Consider the following 15,952-nt stretch of genomic DNA (forward strand, 5'->3'; position numbering starts at 1 on the left):
GGGTAATTAGTCGACCAGTAAAAATCTCTAGTCGTGAAAGCCCTACAACACAATAGATCAAAATAAACCTAAATTAAATAACCAAAACAACAAGGACACAAACAGCAGTGGCTCAGAGCTCCTCCTCAGATCAAGAGAGACACACTAGGATCTGAGAGGCCATGACGTCATCAGTGGTCCCTGGCTGGTCCATGAGCAACAACACACCACTGAACCGTCATCAGTGGTCCCTGGCTGGTCCATGAGCAACAACACACCACTGAACCGTCATCAGGAGAACACACAGCAGTAGCTCCGCATGCAGACTGGCATACGAGCAGTGGTGGAAAAAGTACTCAAATGTTTTACTCAAGTAAATGTACTTGAGTAAAAGTAACATCAAGATGCCATCAATGACCTTCTCCCACACCTACGACCCAACAAACCACCAGACAAACACCAGCCAGTCAGCTACACTACTCATGACCAGGTGAGGCTCCTTTTTATTCAGCCAGCAGCCAGGCGTCTCAGCTGTCCTGAATAGGAGTGATTAGGGGGCGTTACACAGCTAGGGAAAAGCTCAACCCACTACATATAGTAGGCTGCTAAATTATAATATAATATAATACATGTTGACATTTAGGGGCAAAAAGATTGAGAAGCACACTGTTCTCAACCAGTGTGGTCTCTCTCTCTCTCTCTCTCTCTCTCTCTCTCTCTCTCTCTCTCTCAGGTTGTTCACGTCATAATGTCTCTCTCTCTAGTAACTGGTAATGTTTAATAAAAGAATAATTCTGATTGGCTGCTGAGTGAATAAGGAAGTGAAATTAACGTTTGGGGAGTTTCCAGTGAGAAGCTTCAACCACACACACACACACACACACACACACACGCACACACACGCACACGCACTCACAATTCAATTCAATTCAAAGGGCTTTATTGACATACGTTTACATTGCCAAAGCAGAAAGCACAATACAACAATACAGCAATACAATCAAAACAAAAAATATGTACATTTGAAAGTCAGAATCTTCAATAGATCAATTTCTATGTACCAAGATCACTGGGTGCAGGTATAGTGCTGGAATATACACAATGATTAGTCTTTACACACACACACACACACACACACACACACACACACGCACACACACACACACACACTTTTTTGCTGATTTCAACAAAACTGGGGGGGGGGGACGGGGGGGTTGACCGCGACGGGATGAACGGGGTACGGGACGAGACACGCAATAACCCCACATTTGCAAGACCACTTTGGTAGAGATTTGGGTTCATCATGATGTAACTCCAAAGGTGGACAAGAAATACAAAATAATTTCTCCATTGACTAGAAATTGATAATTTAAAATATGCTCCTTATTGACTTAAAAAGAGGCTCCTTTAAACCTGTAACTAATAATGTATATATTTAAATATATTTATTTATATATATATATATATATATATATATATGTATATGTATGTGTTAGACATTTTTTATAATATTTAAAAAAAAAAATTATATTATCAAACAGAGTGACAATGACATATCACATGAGTCATTGTGAAACAATTATGATTCATGGTCACACACTTTGATTGATTGATTGATTATATCTTATTGTATTTATTTCTGCTTGTCTGGCTGACATCTCGGAGTGGATGTCGACAAACCACCTGAAGCTCAACCTGGACAAGACTGAGCTGATGTTCCTCCCGGGGAAGGGCTGTCCACAACGAGACATGGCCATCACCATTGATAATGCTGTGGTGACCTCAACTCGGACTGCGAAGAATCTGGGTGTGACCCTGGACGATCAACTGACGTTCTCGGCAAACATCGCATCAGTGACAAGGTCCTGCAGATTCCTCCTCTACAACATCAGGAGGATTCGCCCCTTCCTCACGGAAAAGGCAGCCCAGGTGCTCATCCAGGCTCTCGTCATCTCCCGCCTGGACTACTGCAACTCCCTCCTTGCTGGTGCTCCGGCATCTGCCATCAGACCTCTGGAGCTTGTTCAGAAAGCTGCGGCTCGTCTGGTGTTCAACCGCCCCAAGTTCTCCCACACAACTATCCTTCTCCGTTCTCTACACTGGCTCCCCGTAGCGGCTCGCATCCAGTTCAAAACCCTGGTGCTAGCCTATAGGGCAGTGAAAGGAACAGCTCCTTCTTACCTCCGGGCTATGGTCGATGCCTACACCCCTGCCCGACCACTTCGGTCTGCCACCTCGGGGCGACTGATTGCCTCGTCACTCAAGGGTCCTTCTGGCCGATCCACACGGTCACGACTCTTTTCTGTTCTGGCCCCACAGTGGTGGAATGAACTTCCCACTGATGTTAGGACAGCAGAGTCACTGCCCATATTTCGCCGCAGACTGAAAACCCACCTCTTCAGGAAACACTACCCTTCCTCTCTGCCTGACCTACTTGTTGTTAACTAGTTGTACGAATGCTTGTTTTCTATTGCTGTATTGTTTATTGGATCTTGTTTAGTCGATACACTTATTTGTTTTAGCTCATGCTCATTTGAATTAGCTATTTTGTCTCATCTGTTTAAGGAAATAGGTAGCTGATATATTGCACTTTTACCTTAGCGCTATACTCTTGGTTGCTTGTTTTTGCAGAAAATGCACTAAAGACTTCTGGTGATTAGTAGTTTTCGTTCCCTACCTATGTTGAATACACTTATTGTAAGTCGCTTTGGATAAAAGCGTCTGCTAAATGACTGTAATGTAATGTAAATGTAATGTAATTTCATTTTATTTGAATGCAAGGTCATTAAAATGAGTCCATGTTCAAGCACATGTGTTGAATTAACTGTGGAAAAACTTGAAGAACAAGGCACTGGATTAAGTAAGCTTGGCTGTTAGCCTGCTCCTGACCAGGCTAACTTCACAGCTAAATTGCCATGGTAACTAAGCTAGGCTTGCTTCAATTCTCTTTTGAGGAATCATATAAGGCTAAACTTAGCCAGGGTGAACTGGCTAAACTAATCTTCAAGATAATTCACCTTTTGAGGAACCGACTCAGCTCTAATCCTGGTTAAATTAAGCCAGGATAGGTGGTAAAGCCAGGCTTTAGCTCTAATCCACCTTTTGAGGAACAGGCCCCTGGTCACCTCTGGTTTTTAACCTGGTCACCTCTGGTTTTTAACCTGGTCACCTCTGGTTTTTAACCTGGTCACCTCTGGTTTTTAACCTGGTCACCTCTGGTTTATAACCTGGTCACCTCTGGTTTTTAACCTGGTCACCTCTGGTTTTTAACCTGGTCACCTCTGGGTTTTAACCTGGTCACCTCTGGTTTTTAACCTGGTCACCTCTGGTTTTTAGCCTGGTCACCTCTGGTTTTTAACCTGGTCACCTCTGGTTTTTAACCTGGTCACCTCTGGTTTTTAACCTGGTCACCTCTGGGTTTTAGTAGGTTTAATAGGTGCAGATTTGAGTTGCATTTACAACTTCTGTGGACCGTGTGCTTCATAACGATATCCAAGCTTGCATAAAAGAAGGCGCTGCTCACCGACGGAGTTTACGGACAGCCCACACTGCCTAGCGGCCCCTCCCCCTCCCGGGAGCAGCTACTGGGAAGAGAGGCGGTGGACCCGGCGGCCTTCTAGCGGTGCGTTCGTCCGCTGTCGGAACAACAATGGGAGCAGCTACGCTACAGAGAACGCTTTGACACCGGGCGGCAGTGTGGGAGTGGATAGCGGTGGGAAATGTACTCTAATGTTTTACTTAAATAAAAGTATCAATACTGCAATCTAGAAGTACTCTGTTACAAGTAAAAGTCCGGAATTAAAAATGTACTTGAGTAAAAGTACAAAAGTATTGGTATCAAGATTTACTTAAAGTACCAAAAGTAAAAGTACTAAAATGTTTGAAAATAGCAGATATACAAGCTCACAACGCGTCGCATCGTTGTGAGCTTGTAGATCGGCTATTTTCAAGTAGCTTAGGTATTAAAAAAAGGCCTAAAGTAGTTAATGTATGTTTTAAAATGTAATAATTTATACCTGCAACGTGACTATTAACTGAAGTTTTCAAATCACTGTAATGGAGTAAAAGTACAATATTTGCCTCTGAGATGCAGGGGATTAGAAGTTAAAGTATTGAAAATTGGAAATACTCCAGTAAAGTAAAAGTACGAAAATTGTACTTAAGTGCAGTACTTGAGTAAGTGCACTTAGTTACTTCTTCACACCACTGGGAGTGGACTGGGAACGTTGTTTCCTCTGGTGGTCCAGCCTGGGACATGCTGCCCGTAGGACTGGTTGTTAGAGGGGGTTTCCAAAACTTGGGATGCCCAGAAACGAGGCAGGAGGGCTGGCAGAGTGTTGTGCTGTCTCTGCTATGATTGACAGCCGCCATGTATGGAGGAGACTGGGTCCATGGAGGGCTGGGTCACATGACATGCTTGTTGTATCATGAGGACATGTGACTTGATTTTATGGATGTAAGCTTGCTGCACCTGTAATACTGTATTTGTGTCCTTGTATGCAATTTCCCTTGTGTGGACATAAAAAAACTCTCACTCTGTCTGTCTGTCTGTCTGTCTGTTTCAACTTTTAAATTACATCAGATTTAAAGTGTCCTTATTATTGACATGAGCAACACGTTGACATTACCAACAGGAGTCAAATAAAACAAACAATAAATAAATACATAATTATGTACAGTCTGTCAGGTTGTTGACATCAACATGTCTCTCTAGTAACTGGGGATGTTTAGTAAAATAATCATTCTGATTGGCTGCTGGGTGAATCAGGAAGTGAAATTCAAGTTTGGGTTTCCAGTCAGAAGCTTCAGTGGTGAGTTCAACCGCACACACACACACACACACACACACACACACACACACACACACACACACACACACACACACACACACACACACACACACACACACACACACACACACACACACACACACACACACACACACACACCTCTCATGTGACACTATATGATCACATGACCGGTGTGTTTTTAAAGACATTAGATGGTTTCAGCAGTGAGATGTAATGAGGCTTGAATTGATGTTTAATGAACATGAACAGCATTTTACCAGCAACGCTGAACACACATACACACACACACACACACACACACACACACACACACACACACACACACACACACACACACCTCTGAAGTAACACTTTGATCACATGACGTGATGGTTTCATCAGTGAGATGTAATGAGGCTTGGATTAGAGGAGTGTCTGTGAGTTCAGTTTACAGAGGTTCCCGGTTTGATTCCTGACTCCTCCTGGCTTCATGTTGAAGTGTCCTTGAGCAAGGCACTGAACCCCTAACTGCTTCTGATGAGCAGGTTGGAGGAAAGCCTGGTATTCATTCTAAAACTGAGCCCTGTGATCCGGTTTAGAAAAAAGGATAAAAAAACAATTGTTTCCCGTTGGTGTCGCATTGTTTTGGTTCCCCACATAACGTGAATCAGTTTGTTTAGTCTCTCTTCAACAGAATCAGAATCATCTTTATTGTCACATCACAAGTTAAAGGTGTAAAGAAGTGGGTGAAATTGTTATGATTTTTTCCAGCTCCATCGTTTTAGTTATTTTCAGAAAGAGAAAGAAAAGAAGACAGGGGGGGGGGAGATAATAAAGTATGAATTAAACAAAGATATTTACATACAGTATGTACATGAGGAGACATAAGGTGCATAAGGTACAGTATGTACATGAGGTTAGACATAAGGTGCATAAGGTACAGTATGTATATGAGGAGACATAAGGTGCATAAGGTACAGTATGTACATGAGGAGACATAAGGTGCATAGGCAGCAGCTATATACCATACATGATTATGTGCAATAATCATGATTGTCTGCTTCCAGAAACAGATGATGTAACATCATATCTTTAATCTGATTGGCTGATTCTTCTGAACTAAAGAACGAGTCCTCCTTCATTCTCTTTCAGAATCCAAAACTTCTCTTTCAGTAAACATCTGTTTCTGATCTGTTTATTCTCATCTGTTTATTCTCATCTATTAAATTCAGTTCAGTTTTGATCATTGATGATGAAGATTACAGCCACCCTCCTCATCCTCTCCTCTGTACTTCATGTCAAAGCGATCCCAGGAAGTAAGTACATTATATTTATGTTATTATATAATATATACATTTATATATTCTGTTATTATATAAAACCAAATATGAACAATGCACAGTACAAACAAATGACATGCACACGGGCACGCACGCACGCACGCACGCGCACACACACACACACACACACACACAGACACAGACACAGACACAGACACAGACATAGACATAGACATAGACACAGACAGACAGACACTCCTTTTACTACCTGTATATACAACATTGAATGTTGGTCCAAATACATAAACATTAAAACAGATGTTAGGAACTGTTGTTGTGACATCATGAAATATGGAGAATATAATATAATACATCATGAAAATGAGGGTTTTGTGCAGAGGGAGGAGGAGGGGCCTATTATAGAACCCTGGGGATTCCAGAAACCTCACATCTCCATATTTCATCATACAAGAGTGTTGCACTTATATGGTTGTACATGTTTTATACCTCTTTGTAACTGCTGCTATGTAAAATATACTATTTAACTGTTAAATAAATGTTACACCGTGTGGGGTGTATTTTACTTATTTATTGGTAAAATAATTTACTTAAAGTACCAAAAGTAGAAGTAGTCATTATGCAGAATGTCCTGTTTCACAAGTTATCGTCTAAAATGTATAGAAATCTTTTGAAAATAGCAGATCTACAAGCTCACAATGCGTCACTATGCAACGCATTGTGAGCTTGTAGATGTGCTATTTTCAAATGGCCAAAATATATATAGGGCTGAAGTGGGTAATGTATGTTTTGTAATAATAATAAAATAATAATAAAAATCTACAAAGTAACTAGTAACTAAAGTTGTCAAATAATTGTATAAGTAGTGGAGTAAAAGTACAATGTTTGTCTCTGAGATGTAGTGGAGTAAAAGTATTGAAAATTGGAAATACTCAAGTAAAGTAAAAAAAATACCTCAAAATTGTACTGAAGTACAGTACTTGAGTAAATGTACTTAGTTACGACAGCGCCACGCTACTCGGCCGCTACGCCGGGTGGTCGCTCGGCGCTGCGCACGGTAAACGCTGATCAAGGACGACACGGAGACGTCGGGTCTCGACGAGCGACGCTGCGGTGGGCGGGGCGTGGAGACGTCATCACACTAGAAATCTGACATGATTTGATACCTGGGTTGTTGTGACGTCATGAAATAATTTTTTCCGTATGAATTACTTTCATAATAAAAAATTAAAAAATACATTAAAACATTTGAATCTGTTTCAGTGTGAATAAAACGTTTGACAGGAAGCTACTTTTAATATCCAACCTTTCACTTCATATAAGAACCAAACATGATTGTTTAACATGATGATTATGTGTTATTGTCACTGTGAAGAAGTTTGTTGTTGAATTTAATTTCATCTTTGTTTGTTTTTTCCAGTGTTCCATGAGGAGATTTATATCCTTGGCTGTTCAGACACAGTTAAAGACCCATATAAAGAGTTCATGTTTGCACTGGATGGTGAAGTGGTGGTGTACGCAGACTACAACAAAGGGAAGGTGGTGGAGCCTCAGCCTCCGTTTGTAGATCATATGACCGACCCAGTAGCTTATGAATATGCTTTGAATCAGCAGGCGTACTGCCAAGCCGAGCTGGACACCGTTCGCACTGCCTTGAAGAAACCACCAGTGAAAGGTACATGAATACTATTAACACAATAGTTATTAACTAAAACGGTTAAATATATACACACACGCACGCACACACACACACACACACACACACACACACACACGCGCACACGCACACGCACACGCACACGCACACTTTAATTTATTAATTTAGGACTTTCAATTAAAAGACATGAATCATGTCAAAATCCAAGATAATACGATTATACAAAAGTTACCATCAAAATAAAACATATCAAAATTGGGGCTGGGACTCGATTATAAAAAAATATCTAATTAATTAGAGGCTTTGTAATTAATGAATCGCATTTTAATCGTATATCAATATTTTACCTGAGAACAGTGAGAAGCAATTTTTTCAAATGGATTTTGGTACGTCTTTACTCAAGTACTGTAAGTACAATTTTGAGGTATTTGTAGCTACTTTACGGAAGTATCTCCAATTTCTAATACTTTTACTTCTACTCCACTACATCTCAGAGGCAAATATTGTACTTGTACTCGACTACAATTATTTGAAAACTCTAGTTACTAGTTACTTTGTAGATTTTTATTATTATTACAAAACAGTAACCACAAGCGCGAGGCATTGTGAGCTTGTAGATCTGCTATTTTCAAAAGAATTGTATAGGCCTACATTTGAAAACTTGAAATGGGAGATTTTGTATAATGAGTACTTTTACTTTTGGTACTTTAAGTACATTTTGATGCAAATACTTTGATACTTTTACTCAAGTATTTTGAATTCCGGACTTTTAATTGTAACAGAGTAGCCTATTTCTACATTGCAATATTGATAGCCTACTTTTACTTAAGTAAAACATTTGAGTACTTTTTCCACCACTGAAGGCTGGTAGAGTGGGTTGTTACTGTTGTTTTATGGTTGTTTAATTTATCAATTAATAAGACAGACAGACAGACAGACAGACAGAGTCCTTGTTTACTCAGCCATGTGTAGTGGAACGCAGCGAGCTGGGATTGAGGCTCCCATTCGCCAGTCCGACGTGTTACCAGTCATGCCAATAGGGCTGAGCCCAATTGGCAGGTCTGTTGCACGCTGTTTCTGGCTAATTTGACTGTGGGGGCTATGCTAGACAATTGGACACATAGAGAAACACAACTTAACTGGTAGCTCAATCTCATTGTATTTAAGATATTCAATATACATTCAAAATATTTCAATATCAGATTTCACATGCCTGAACCTATTTTAGACTTTATGTAGTGACATGTTTGGCCGATGGGGGGCAGTTAGCCTAGTGTTGATATTATACAGATGATAATAAAACGGAACATTAATGACATTTCTAATTGTCTATTTCCAGATGGATATGTGTTCTATGAGGCTTACCGCTGTGTGTTTAACTCCAGTGAGCTGAAGGACATACAGTACATATACTCAAAGAATTTCGATGGTGATGAGCTCTACAGGTGGGACAGTAGAGTAGATCAGTGGGTTGGATACACTGAGTTTGGTGTGAAGAACGCAGAGCGCCTCAATAAAGATCCTACAACACTGCGTGTGATGAGAGCACAACCAGAGGCACTCTGCAAATACAACATTGAGATCTACTACCCCAATGTTCTGAACAAGAGAGGTGAGCTGATCTCAGAGCAGCACTCAACACTCATCACCTCATAAACTATAACATGAAATCACATGATTCTATTCAGAGATGTTAATATTGATCTGATAATAAATATTACATATTTCTTTATCTGCTGAGAAACATTTCAGATCCTCTTGATTTATACTGTATCACAGGCTGTCACGCATGGAAATAGCAGATCTACAAGCTCACAGCATGTGGTGTCACCATCGTACACCGAGTATAAATGAAACATATAGATCTAGGCTATGAGCGTTTTCACCTACATGTAATGACCTGCAGTGGTGTAAAGTAACTAAGTACATTTAGTCAAGTACTGTAGCCTACTTAAGTACAATTTTGAGGTACTTTTACTTTACTGGAGAGTATTTCCAATTGTCTATACTTTTACTTCTGCTCCATTACATCTCAGAGGCAAATATCATACTTTTACTCCACTACAATTATTTGAAAACTTTAGTTACTTGTTACTTTGCAGATATAAATTATTATATTATAAAGCATACATTAACCACTTTAGCCCTATTTTATACCGCTATTTGAAAATAGCCGATCTACAAGCTCACACATTGTGAGCTTGTAGATCTGCTATTTTCAAACATTTTAGTACTTTTACTTTTGGTACTTTAAGTACATTTTGATACCAATTCTTTTGTACCTTTACTCAAGTCAATTTTGAATTCCGGACTTTTACTTGTAACGGAGTACTTCTGCATTGCAGTAATATACTTTTACTCGAGTAAAACTTTTGAGTACTTTTTCCACCACTGATGACCTGCCTAAAACAGAGACACCAGGATTAATATTTTTTCTTTTTGTCTTTAAAAAGAACCATGCAGACTAAAACACACCTCTATACACTTCATTTCATCACCTGATTTTATATTTTAATTATTGTCTTTACTAGTTTGTTTTGTATGTTTTTAATCACAATATTTTACAGGATATTGTTTTGTTTGTTTCTACTCTTGTTCATTTGAGCAATTTTCATTAAATGATATTGCTTGGTTTATTGTTGTTTATGTAAAGCACTGTGTAACTGGGAATTATTTAATGTGTTTAAATTGCGTTTAATAAATGCATTCTACTTTGTAGAAAACTGTAGACTATTGTAGAATCTACAGTACTCTATGAAACGTTGTTCTCTGGTGGCCAAACACTGACACTTACAGTTACAATTAACAATGCAGGCATTTATCAGACGCCCTTAATCCAGAGAGATTCACAGTAAGCAAAGAAAACACAAGGTAATACATCAAATGCATAGAAATAGTAATCTAGGATCATAGGTAAACCAAGAACCTAGCATTAGTCTAAACAGTATAATATCAAACAAAAAAATAATATGGACTTTGAAACTATCCAAATTGGATGCCAGGTGCCAGGTCTACAATGAACCTGGCATCTGTCTACATAACATGCTATCTAAATTACATTTTAAACTTTGCATAAGACTGCAAGGTCATCAAGGCTAGGTCAAGTGCTACGGGCTGAGGTGGAGTCTGAAGAGGAGAAGAGTCTAAGACGTGTGGAGGGTGAGGGGTTGTAGGGTTGTATCAGGTTTGAAGATATGGGGGTGTCATATGGAGGGAGAGGAGAACGGGGGAGAGCCGGGAAATGTGAACATTTTGTCTGGTTTGAAGACCAAGTGTGTTGCAGCTTTCTGGATCATTTGGATCTCATTTGGATGATATACAATTATTAATGATGACATTTTCCTATGACAGTTATATAATAATAATAATAATAATAATAATAATTGTAATAATAATAATAATAATAATCTTTTTTAGGAGTGGAGCCCAAAGTGAGACTGAAGTCAGAGACTCCCCCTCGTCGTGGTGAACACACTCACATGCTGAGGTGCAGCAGCTACGACTTCTATCCTAAAGTGATCCTGGTGACCTGGTGGATAGGTCAAGAACCTTTGACCTCTGGTCTCTCCTCTACCGATGAGCTGTCTGATGGAGAGTGGTACTACCAGTACCACTCCTACCTGGAGTACACACCCAGGTACACACCTAACAGACACCTATACAGTACATAGAAATACACACCTAATAGACACAGTATACATAGAAATAAACACCTAATAGACACATACATTATTTTAAAAATAAAACAAGTGTCACTCACTTTCTGAAAATGGCCCATTAATTGGTAGGCTAATGTTAAGTCACACACACACACACACACACACACACACACACACACACACACACACACACACACACACACACACACACGATGCGTATCTCGTTACTAAGTTTCTTTTGCCTCTTGCCTTCCTATTTTTTCTGCAATGGGGAGGGAAAAGTGGAATACACAATAAACACTAGAGCGGAGGAGAGCCCAGCGGGGCATTCACGCTCCTACACAAAAATAGTCAAACAAAACGTTAATAAAGATCAACGAATCAATATGTCAAAATGCGGCGTGTTTCAGCGTGTAGATTGGCTACTACTACCGTGTGTGTGTGTGTGTGTGTGTGTGTGTGTGTGTGTGTGTGTGTGTGTGTGTGTGTATGTGTGCGTGTGCGTGTGCGTGCGTGCGCGTGTGCGTGTCTGTGTGTGTATTACAGATCAGGAGAGAAGATCACATGCATGGTGGAACATCCCAGCTTGACCGCGCCTATCAAGATGGACTGGGGTCAGTTACTGTAATCTACTGTAATCTACTGTCTAAGTAGCAGATATACAAGCTCATAGCGCGGCACAGAGTGCCGCACTATGAGCTTGTAGATCTGCTATTTTTGAAAAATCGTTAACATTTGTGCTAATCTTTGAATATATATTTTTTAAAGCGAACATTTGTAACTGTCAGATGTTTCTCAACATATGTCTTAATTTATCTGAAAAAAACTATTGTTGCTATATCAGTGGTGCTCAAACTCTTTCTTGTCAAGGACCCCCAAAATTATGTTTTTGGCCGCTGATCCCCATCAAAATATGTTGTTCCAGGGACCCCCCAGAAGCAAATATTGGAGTTAAAAATGTTGTTTAAAAAATATATATAAATTATATTCAAAGATTTGCACAAATGTTCAAGATTTTTCAAAAATAGCAGATCTACAAGCTTGTAGCGTCCCAAGATACTTTCTTCACATTCCACAGCCTGGTTTATAATCATCATAGTAAAAGGTTGATTCATGTCTTCTAAAATCTATCATCATATCCTTTGTTTTGGATGTATTTAGCTCTAAGAAGGACATGTCACATCAGGTGACAAACTCCTCAAGGACTGGACCAATAGGGTTGGACTCATTATTACTGAACACACTCACAAAAACTGTGTCGTCTGTTTATTGTTTATTGTGTTTGGTTGTTATAGCTTATTGTCAGATGACTCCATGTCAGAGTCTGTGAAGAACAAGGTGTTTTAATCTACTGTAATAATATGAGATATGATATGATATGATATGATATGATATGATATGATATTTGTATTGTCAGATGACTCCATGCCAGAGTCAGTGAAGAACAAGGTGGCCATGGGAGCATCAGGTCTGGTTCTGGGTCTGGTCTTGTTCCTGTCTGGATTCATCTACTTCCAGTGGAAGAAACGAGGTGATTAACATGTTTAATTAACATGTTTCATTAATTATTATACTACCAGTGGATGAAATGAGGTCAGATCAGAAATGCAAACAAACATGTAAAGCCACAACCTAAACTTGTTTATATTGGTTTAGACAACCTAGTTAGAGGTCAAATAGGATATAGGATATAGATAGGATTTATTTGTGTGTCTGTTTTAACTGTCTCTCTTCTTCTTCTTCTATCAGGTCGTATTCTGGTGCCGACAACCAATGAGAATCTTTAGACTCCTCCCACACACCAAGGTTCACTTCCTCTTTCTTTTTTTTTCCATGTATGAAATTGTATAAAACTAGAAAACATACACAAAACAATGTGTAAGAAGTGAAACAACTAGCCTGGTAAACCATCCCGGTTTGTGTGAATTCACATTATCTTGTGTCTTCTGCTTAATTTCTTATAATAAAGAATCTAATAATCAAATTAGATAATCCAATGATGTGTTGTATCAGACAACACTGATGACAATGTGGTCAGATTTGGGGGGGGGGGACCATCATCAATGGGTATATACATTGAACACAACATTTCAGTGAACTGTACCCAATGATTCAGTTCATTGAAAATACTGATCATTCCATCACTAACAGGATCAAAGACAGAACCTTGTGGTCCAAAGGAGAGTGTTCTACCAACTGAGCTGCCCTTCCTACTAAGATACACTATTGACAAAGTATTGGTCAAATGTTGTTTGAATGGACTGAGTTGTTTCTACTTTGATGGTTACTGTAGTTGCAGGGAGGGTGCTGGGAGGTTAGGTTTTTAAGTAGTTTACTAATAACGTGTTCATGATCTATTAACTATTCATAGCATAGTTTTATAAATAATCATTAAATCATTAACCACTAACACACATTTAACAAGTTATAAATAACACATTAACTAATTATTTGGGAATGATTCATTTACTATTATAAGGGAAGGTTATTCGAAAGTGTTAACACGTTCACACAGTTAATACATTCTGATTCTTATTGGTTTAATGTCTTTTCACAGAACACCTGGGTGTGTTTTCAGAGAAGCAGGGAGTCATCGCTGCCCCCTGGTGGAGAGAGGAGTAAATACATGTGTGTCCATTTCAGCTTTTAAATACTCATAACAGCAGCACAATGATGACATCATCAACCTTTTTCGCAATGTGTCCTTAAACAATTTAAAATGCTAGTTAGCTAGCCAAGGCTAACGATAATTAGTGTGCGGACTCTGTCTTTTCCCGGTGTTTCGACGTGGTTTTGAGGTGAGGTTAGGGTTAAGGTTAGGTTTATAAACATAGTTTCTGTGAGGTTAAAGGTCAGGATTTAGGGTTTTTATAATATTTCAGTTCTACACTATATTGAAACATTAAATAAATGATCACACACACAATCAGAGTTCTTCATAACATTAATATGAATATCCATCTGAATGGAAGTCAGTCAGCAATGTTTGTGAAAAGGGTTTTATTATTTTATAATTGACCATAAGTCATTTATTATGTAATAATGTATTATGTGTGATAGTTAATGTTACGATCATTATGACATCACTGTTTCCCTATGATGGGTGGACCTGATCCTCTAGGGTGTTCTGAGGTGATGGGTGGACATGAACCCTCTAGGCTGGTTGTAATGAGATATGCTCCCCTGCTCATGATTACATATTGTAAATGATTACATAATGATTACATATTCACCCCATCACCCCAGACCACCCTAGAAGGTCTAGGTCCACCCAAATTAAACAATGGTGGGCCACCACAGTCTATGAAATGAATGGGAAACACTGATGACATGCAATCATTTAAGTAATGATTTATATGTAATCATTATGTAATCATTTACAATATGTAATCATGTATATGTAATCCTTTACAATATCATGAGCAGGGGAGCAGATCTCATTACAATTTAGGAGGGAACCACTAACAAGGAATCTTCTCATCAATAATATCACCAACATAGAGCCAATGCTAGGATTTTAAAGGTTTAATGACATTCACTTTTACACCACATTCAAAGTCTTTGTCCTGGTCCTTCAAAAGTGTACAAAAAGTTTTAAGTGAAAATTCCATTCCAGTGATCCATGGCAGGTGTTTTTCTCTCACATTTCTAAAGCCTTTTCAACTGCAATGAAAAAAGAAATCTTTGCCTGCGGGTGTCGCTGGTGAGGGATTTTGCCTGTCAATCATCGCCTCTGCTCCGCCCCCCCCCCAAAGGAAAGGATAGGGGAGGGGAGGGGCGAGGAGGAGAGTGGGCGGGATTAATCGACTGTGACCTCACTGTCGAAGGGCCAAGCTCAGATTACTTTTCAGCCTAATTATTCAGAAAACCCCAGACCACAGAAAATCCACTGAATGTTCTAAGTTCAGGTTTTTTGGGTGTAATTGAGGTCATAAAACCCCAAATAAAACATTGAAAATAAAAAAAGTGAAAATGAATGTCATGATAACTTTAAACTAACTAATAATGGTCACAATGATTACAGTTTGTCTGACATTTGGTATGGAAAAAAAAAAAAATCCATGTTCAATGCATGAAACAAACTATAATAATGTTATGTTTTGATGTAAATACTCCATTATAGGTTAAAGTTGTACAATGCAAATTCACAACTAACGATTTTTAGCAACCTCTGCTGGTCACTACCGTCACTGCATACAATTTCCCTAGTCCTCGATTACCCAGAATTCCATTCGTTTTCACCGGAAGCCGGAAGCGTTTCAAAAAGCGATCTTTTAATTGTTTTATACTATCTACGGATCGTTTCTCTTAGCCAGTGGAGCATTAGTTACCATGAGCTGTGCTTTCTTTTTCTGTTCTTTTTCGATCTTCCAATCCTACATTCTCTTAACACATTGGGTGCCAGAGGTTTATTAAAATATTATACGTTGAGTGCCAGCATTTCTTCCATCCACTTGCGTTATACATTTCGTGCTGTGAGAAGCCCCGACGCGGAAATGCATGTAAACAAAGCGTGCGTGCGAGACGGCGGAGGGTCCCGACTAACGCCTGGAACAATAATATTTCCAA

At 39.2% G+C, this 15,952-nt stretch overlaps 1 protein-coding gene across 1 annotated transcript; it reads left to right on the forward strand.

Annotated features, from left to right (window-relative positions):
- The first annotated feature begins 5,941 nt into the window (after positions 1 to 5,941).
- On the forward strand, positions 5,942 to 15,952 carry LOC308087923 (H-2 class II histocompatibility antigen, E-S beta chain-like). Its single transcript, XM_080432174.1, has 8 exons — positions 5,942 to 6,085; positions 7,488 to 7,742; positions 9,064 to 9,336; positions 11,142 to 11,361; positions 11,930 to 11,997; positions 12,801 to 12,914; positions 13,133 to 13,189; positions 13,941 to 15,952. The coding sequence occupies exons 1-7, from the start codon at positions 6,019 to 6,021 to the stop codon at positions 13,168 to 13,170; spliced, it is 1,035 nt and encodes a 344-aa protein (XP_080288300.1). The 5' UTR covers positions 5,942 to 6,018; the 3' UTR covers positions 13,171 to 13,189; positions 13,941 to 15,952.

Source organism: Gymnoscopelus braueri (assembly GCF_963280865.1).
Source record: "Gymnoscopelus braueri genome assembly, chromosome: 7".
NCBI lineage: Eukaryota > Metazoa > Chordata > Actinopteri > Myctophiformes > Myctophidae > Gymnoscopelus > Gymnoscopelus braueri.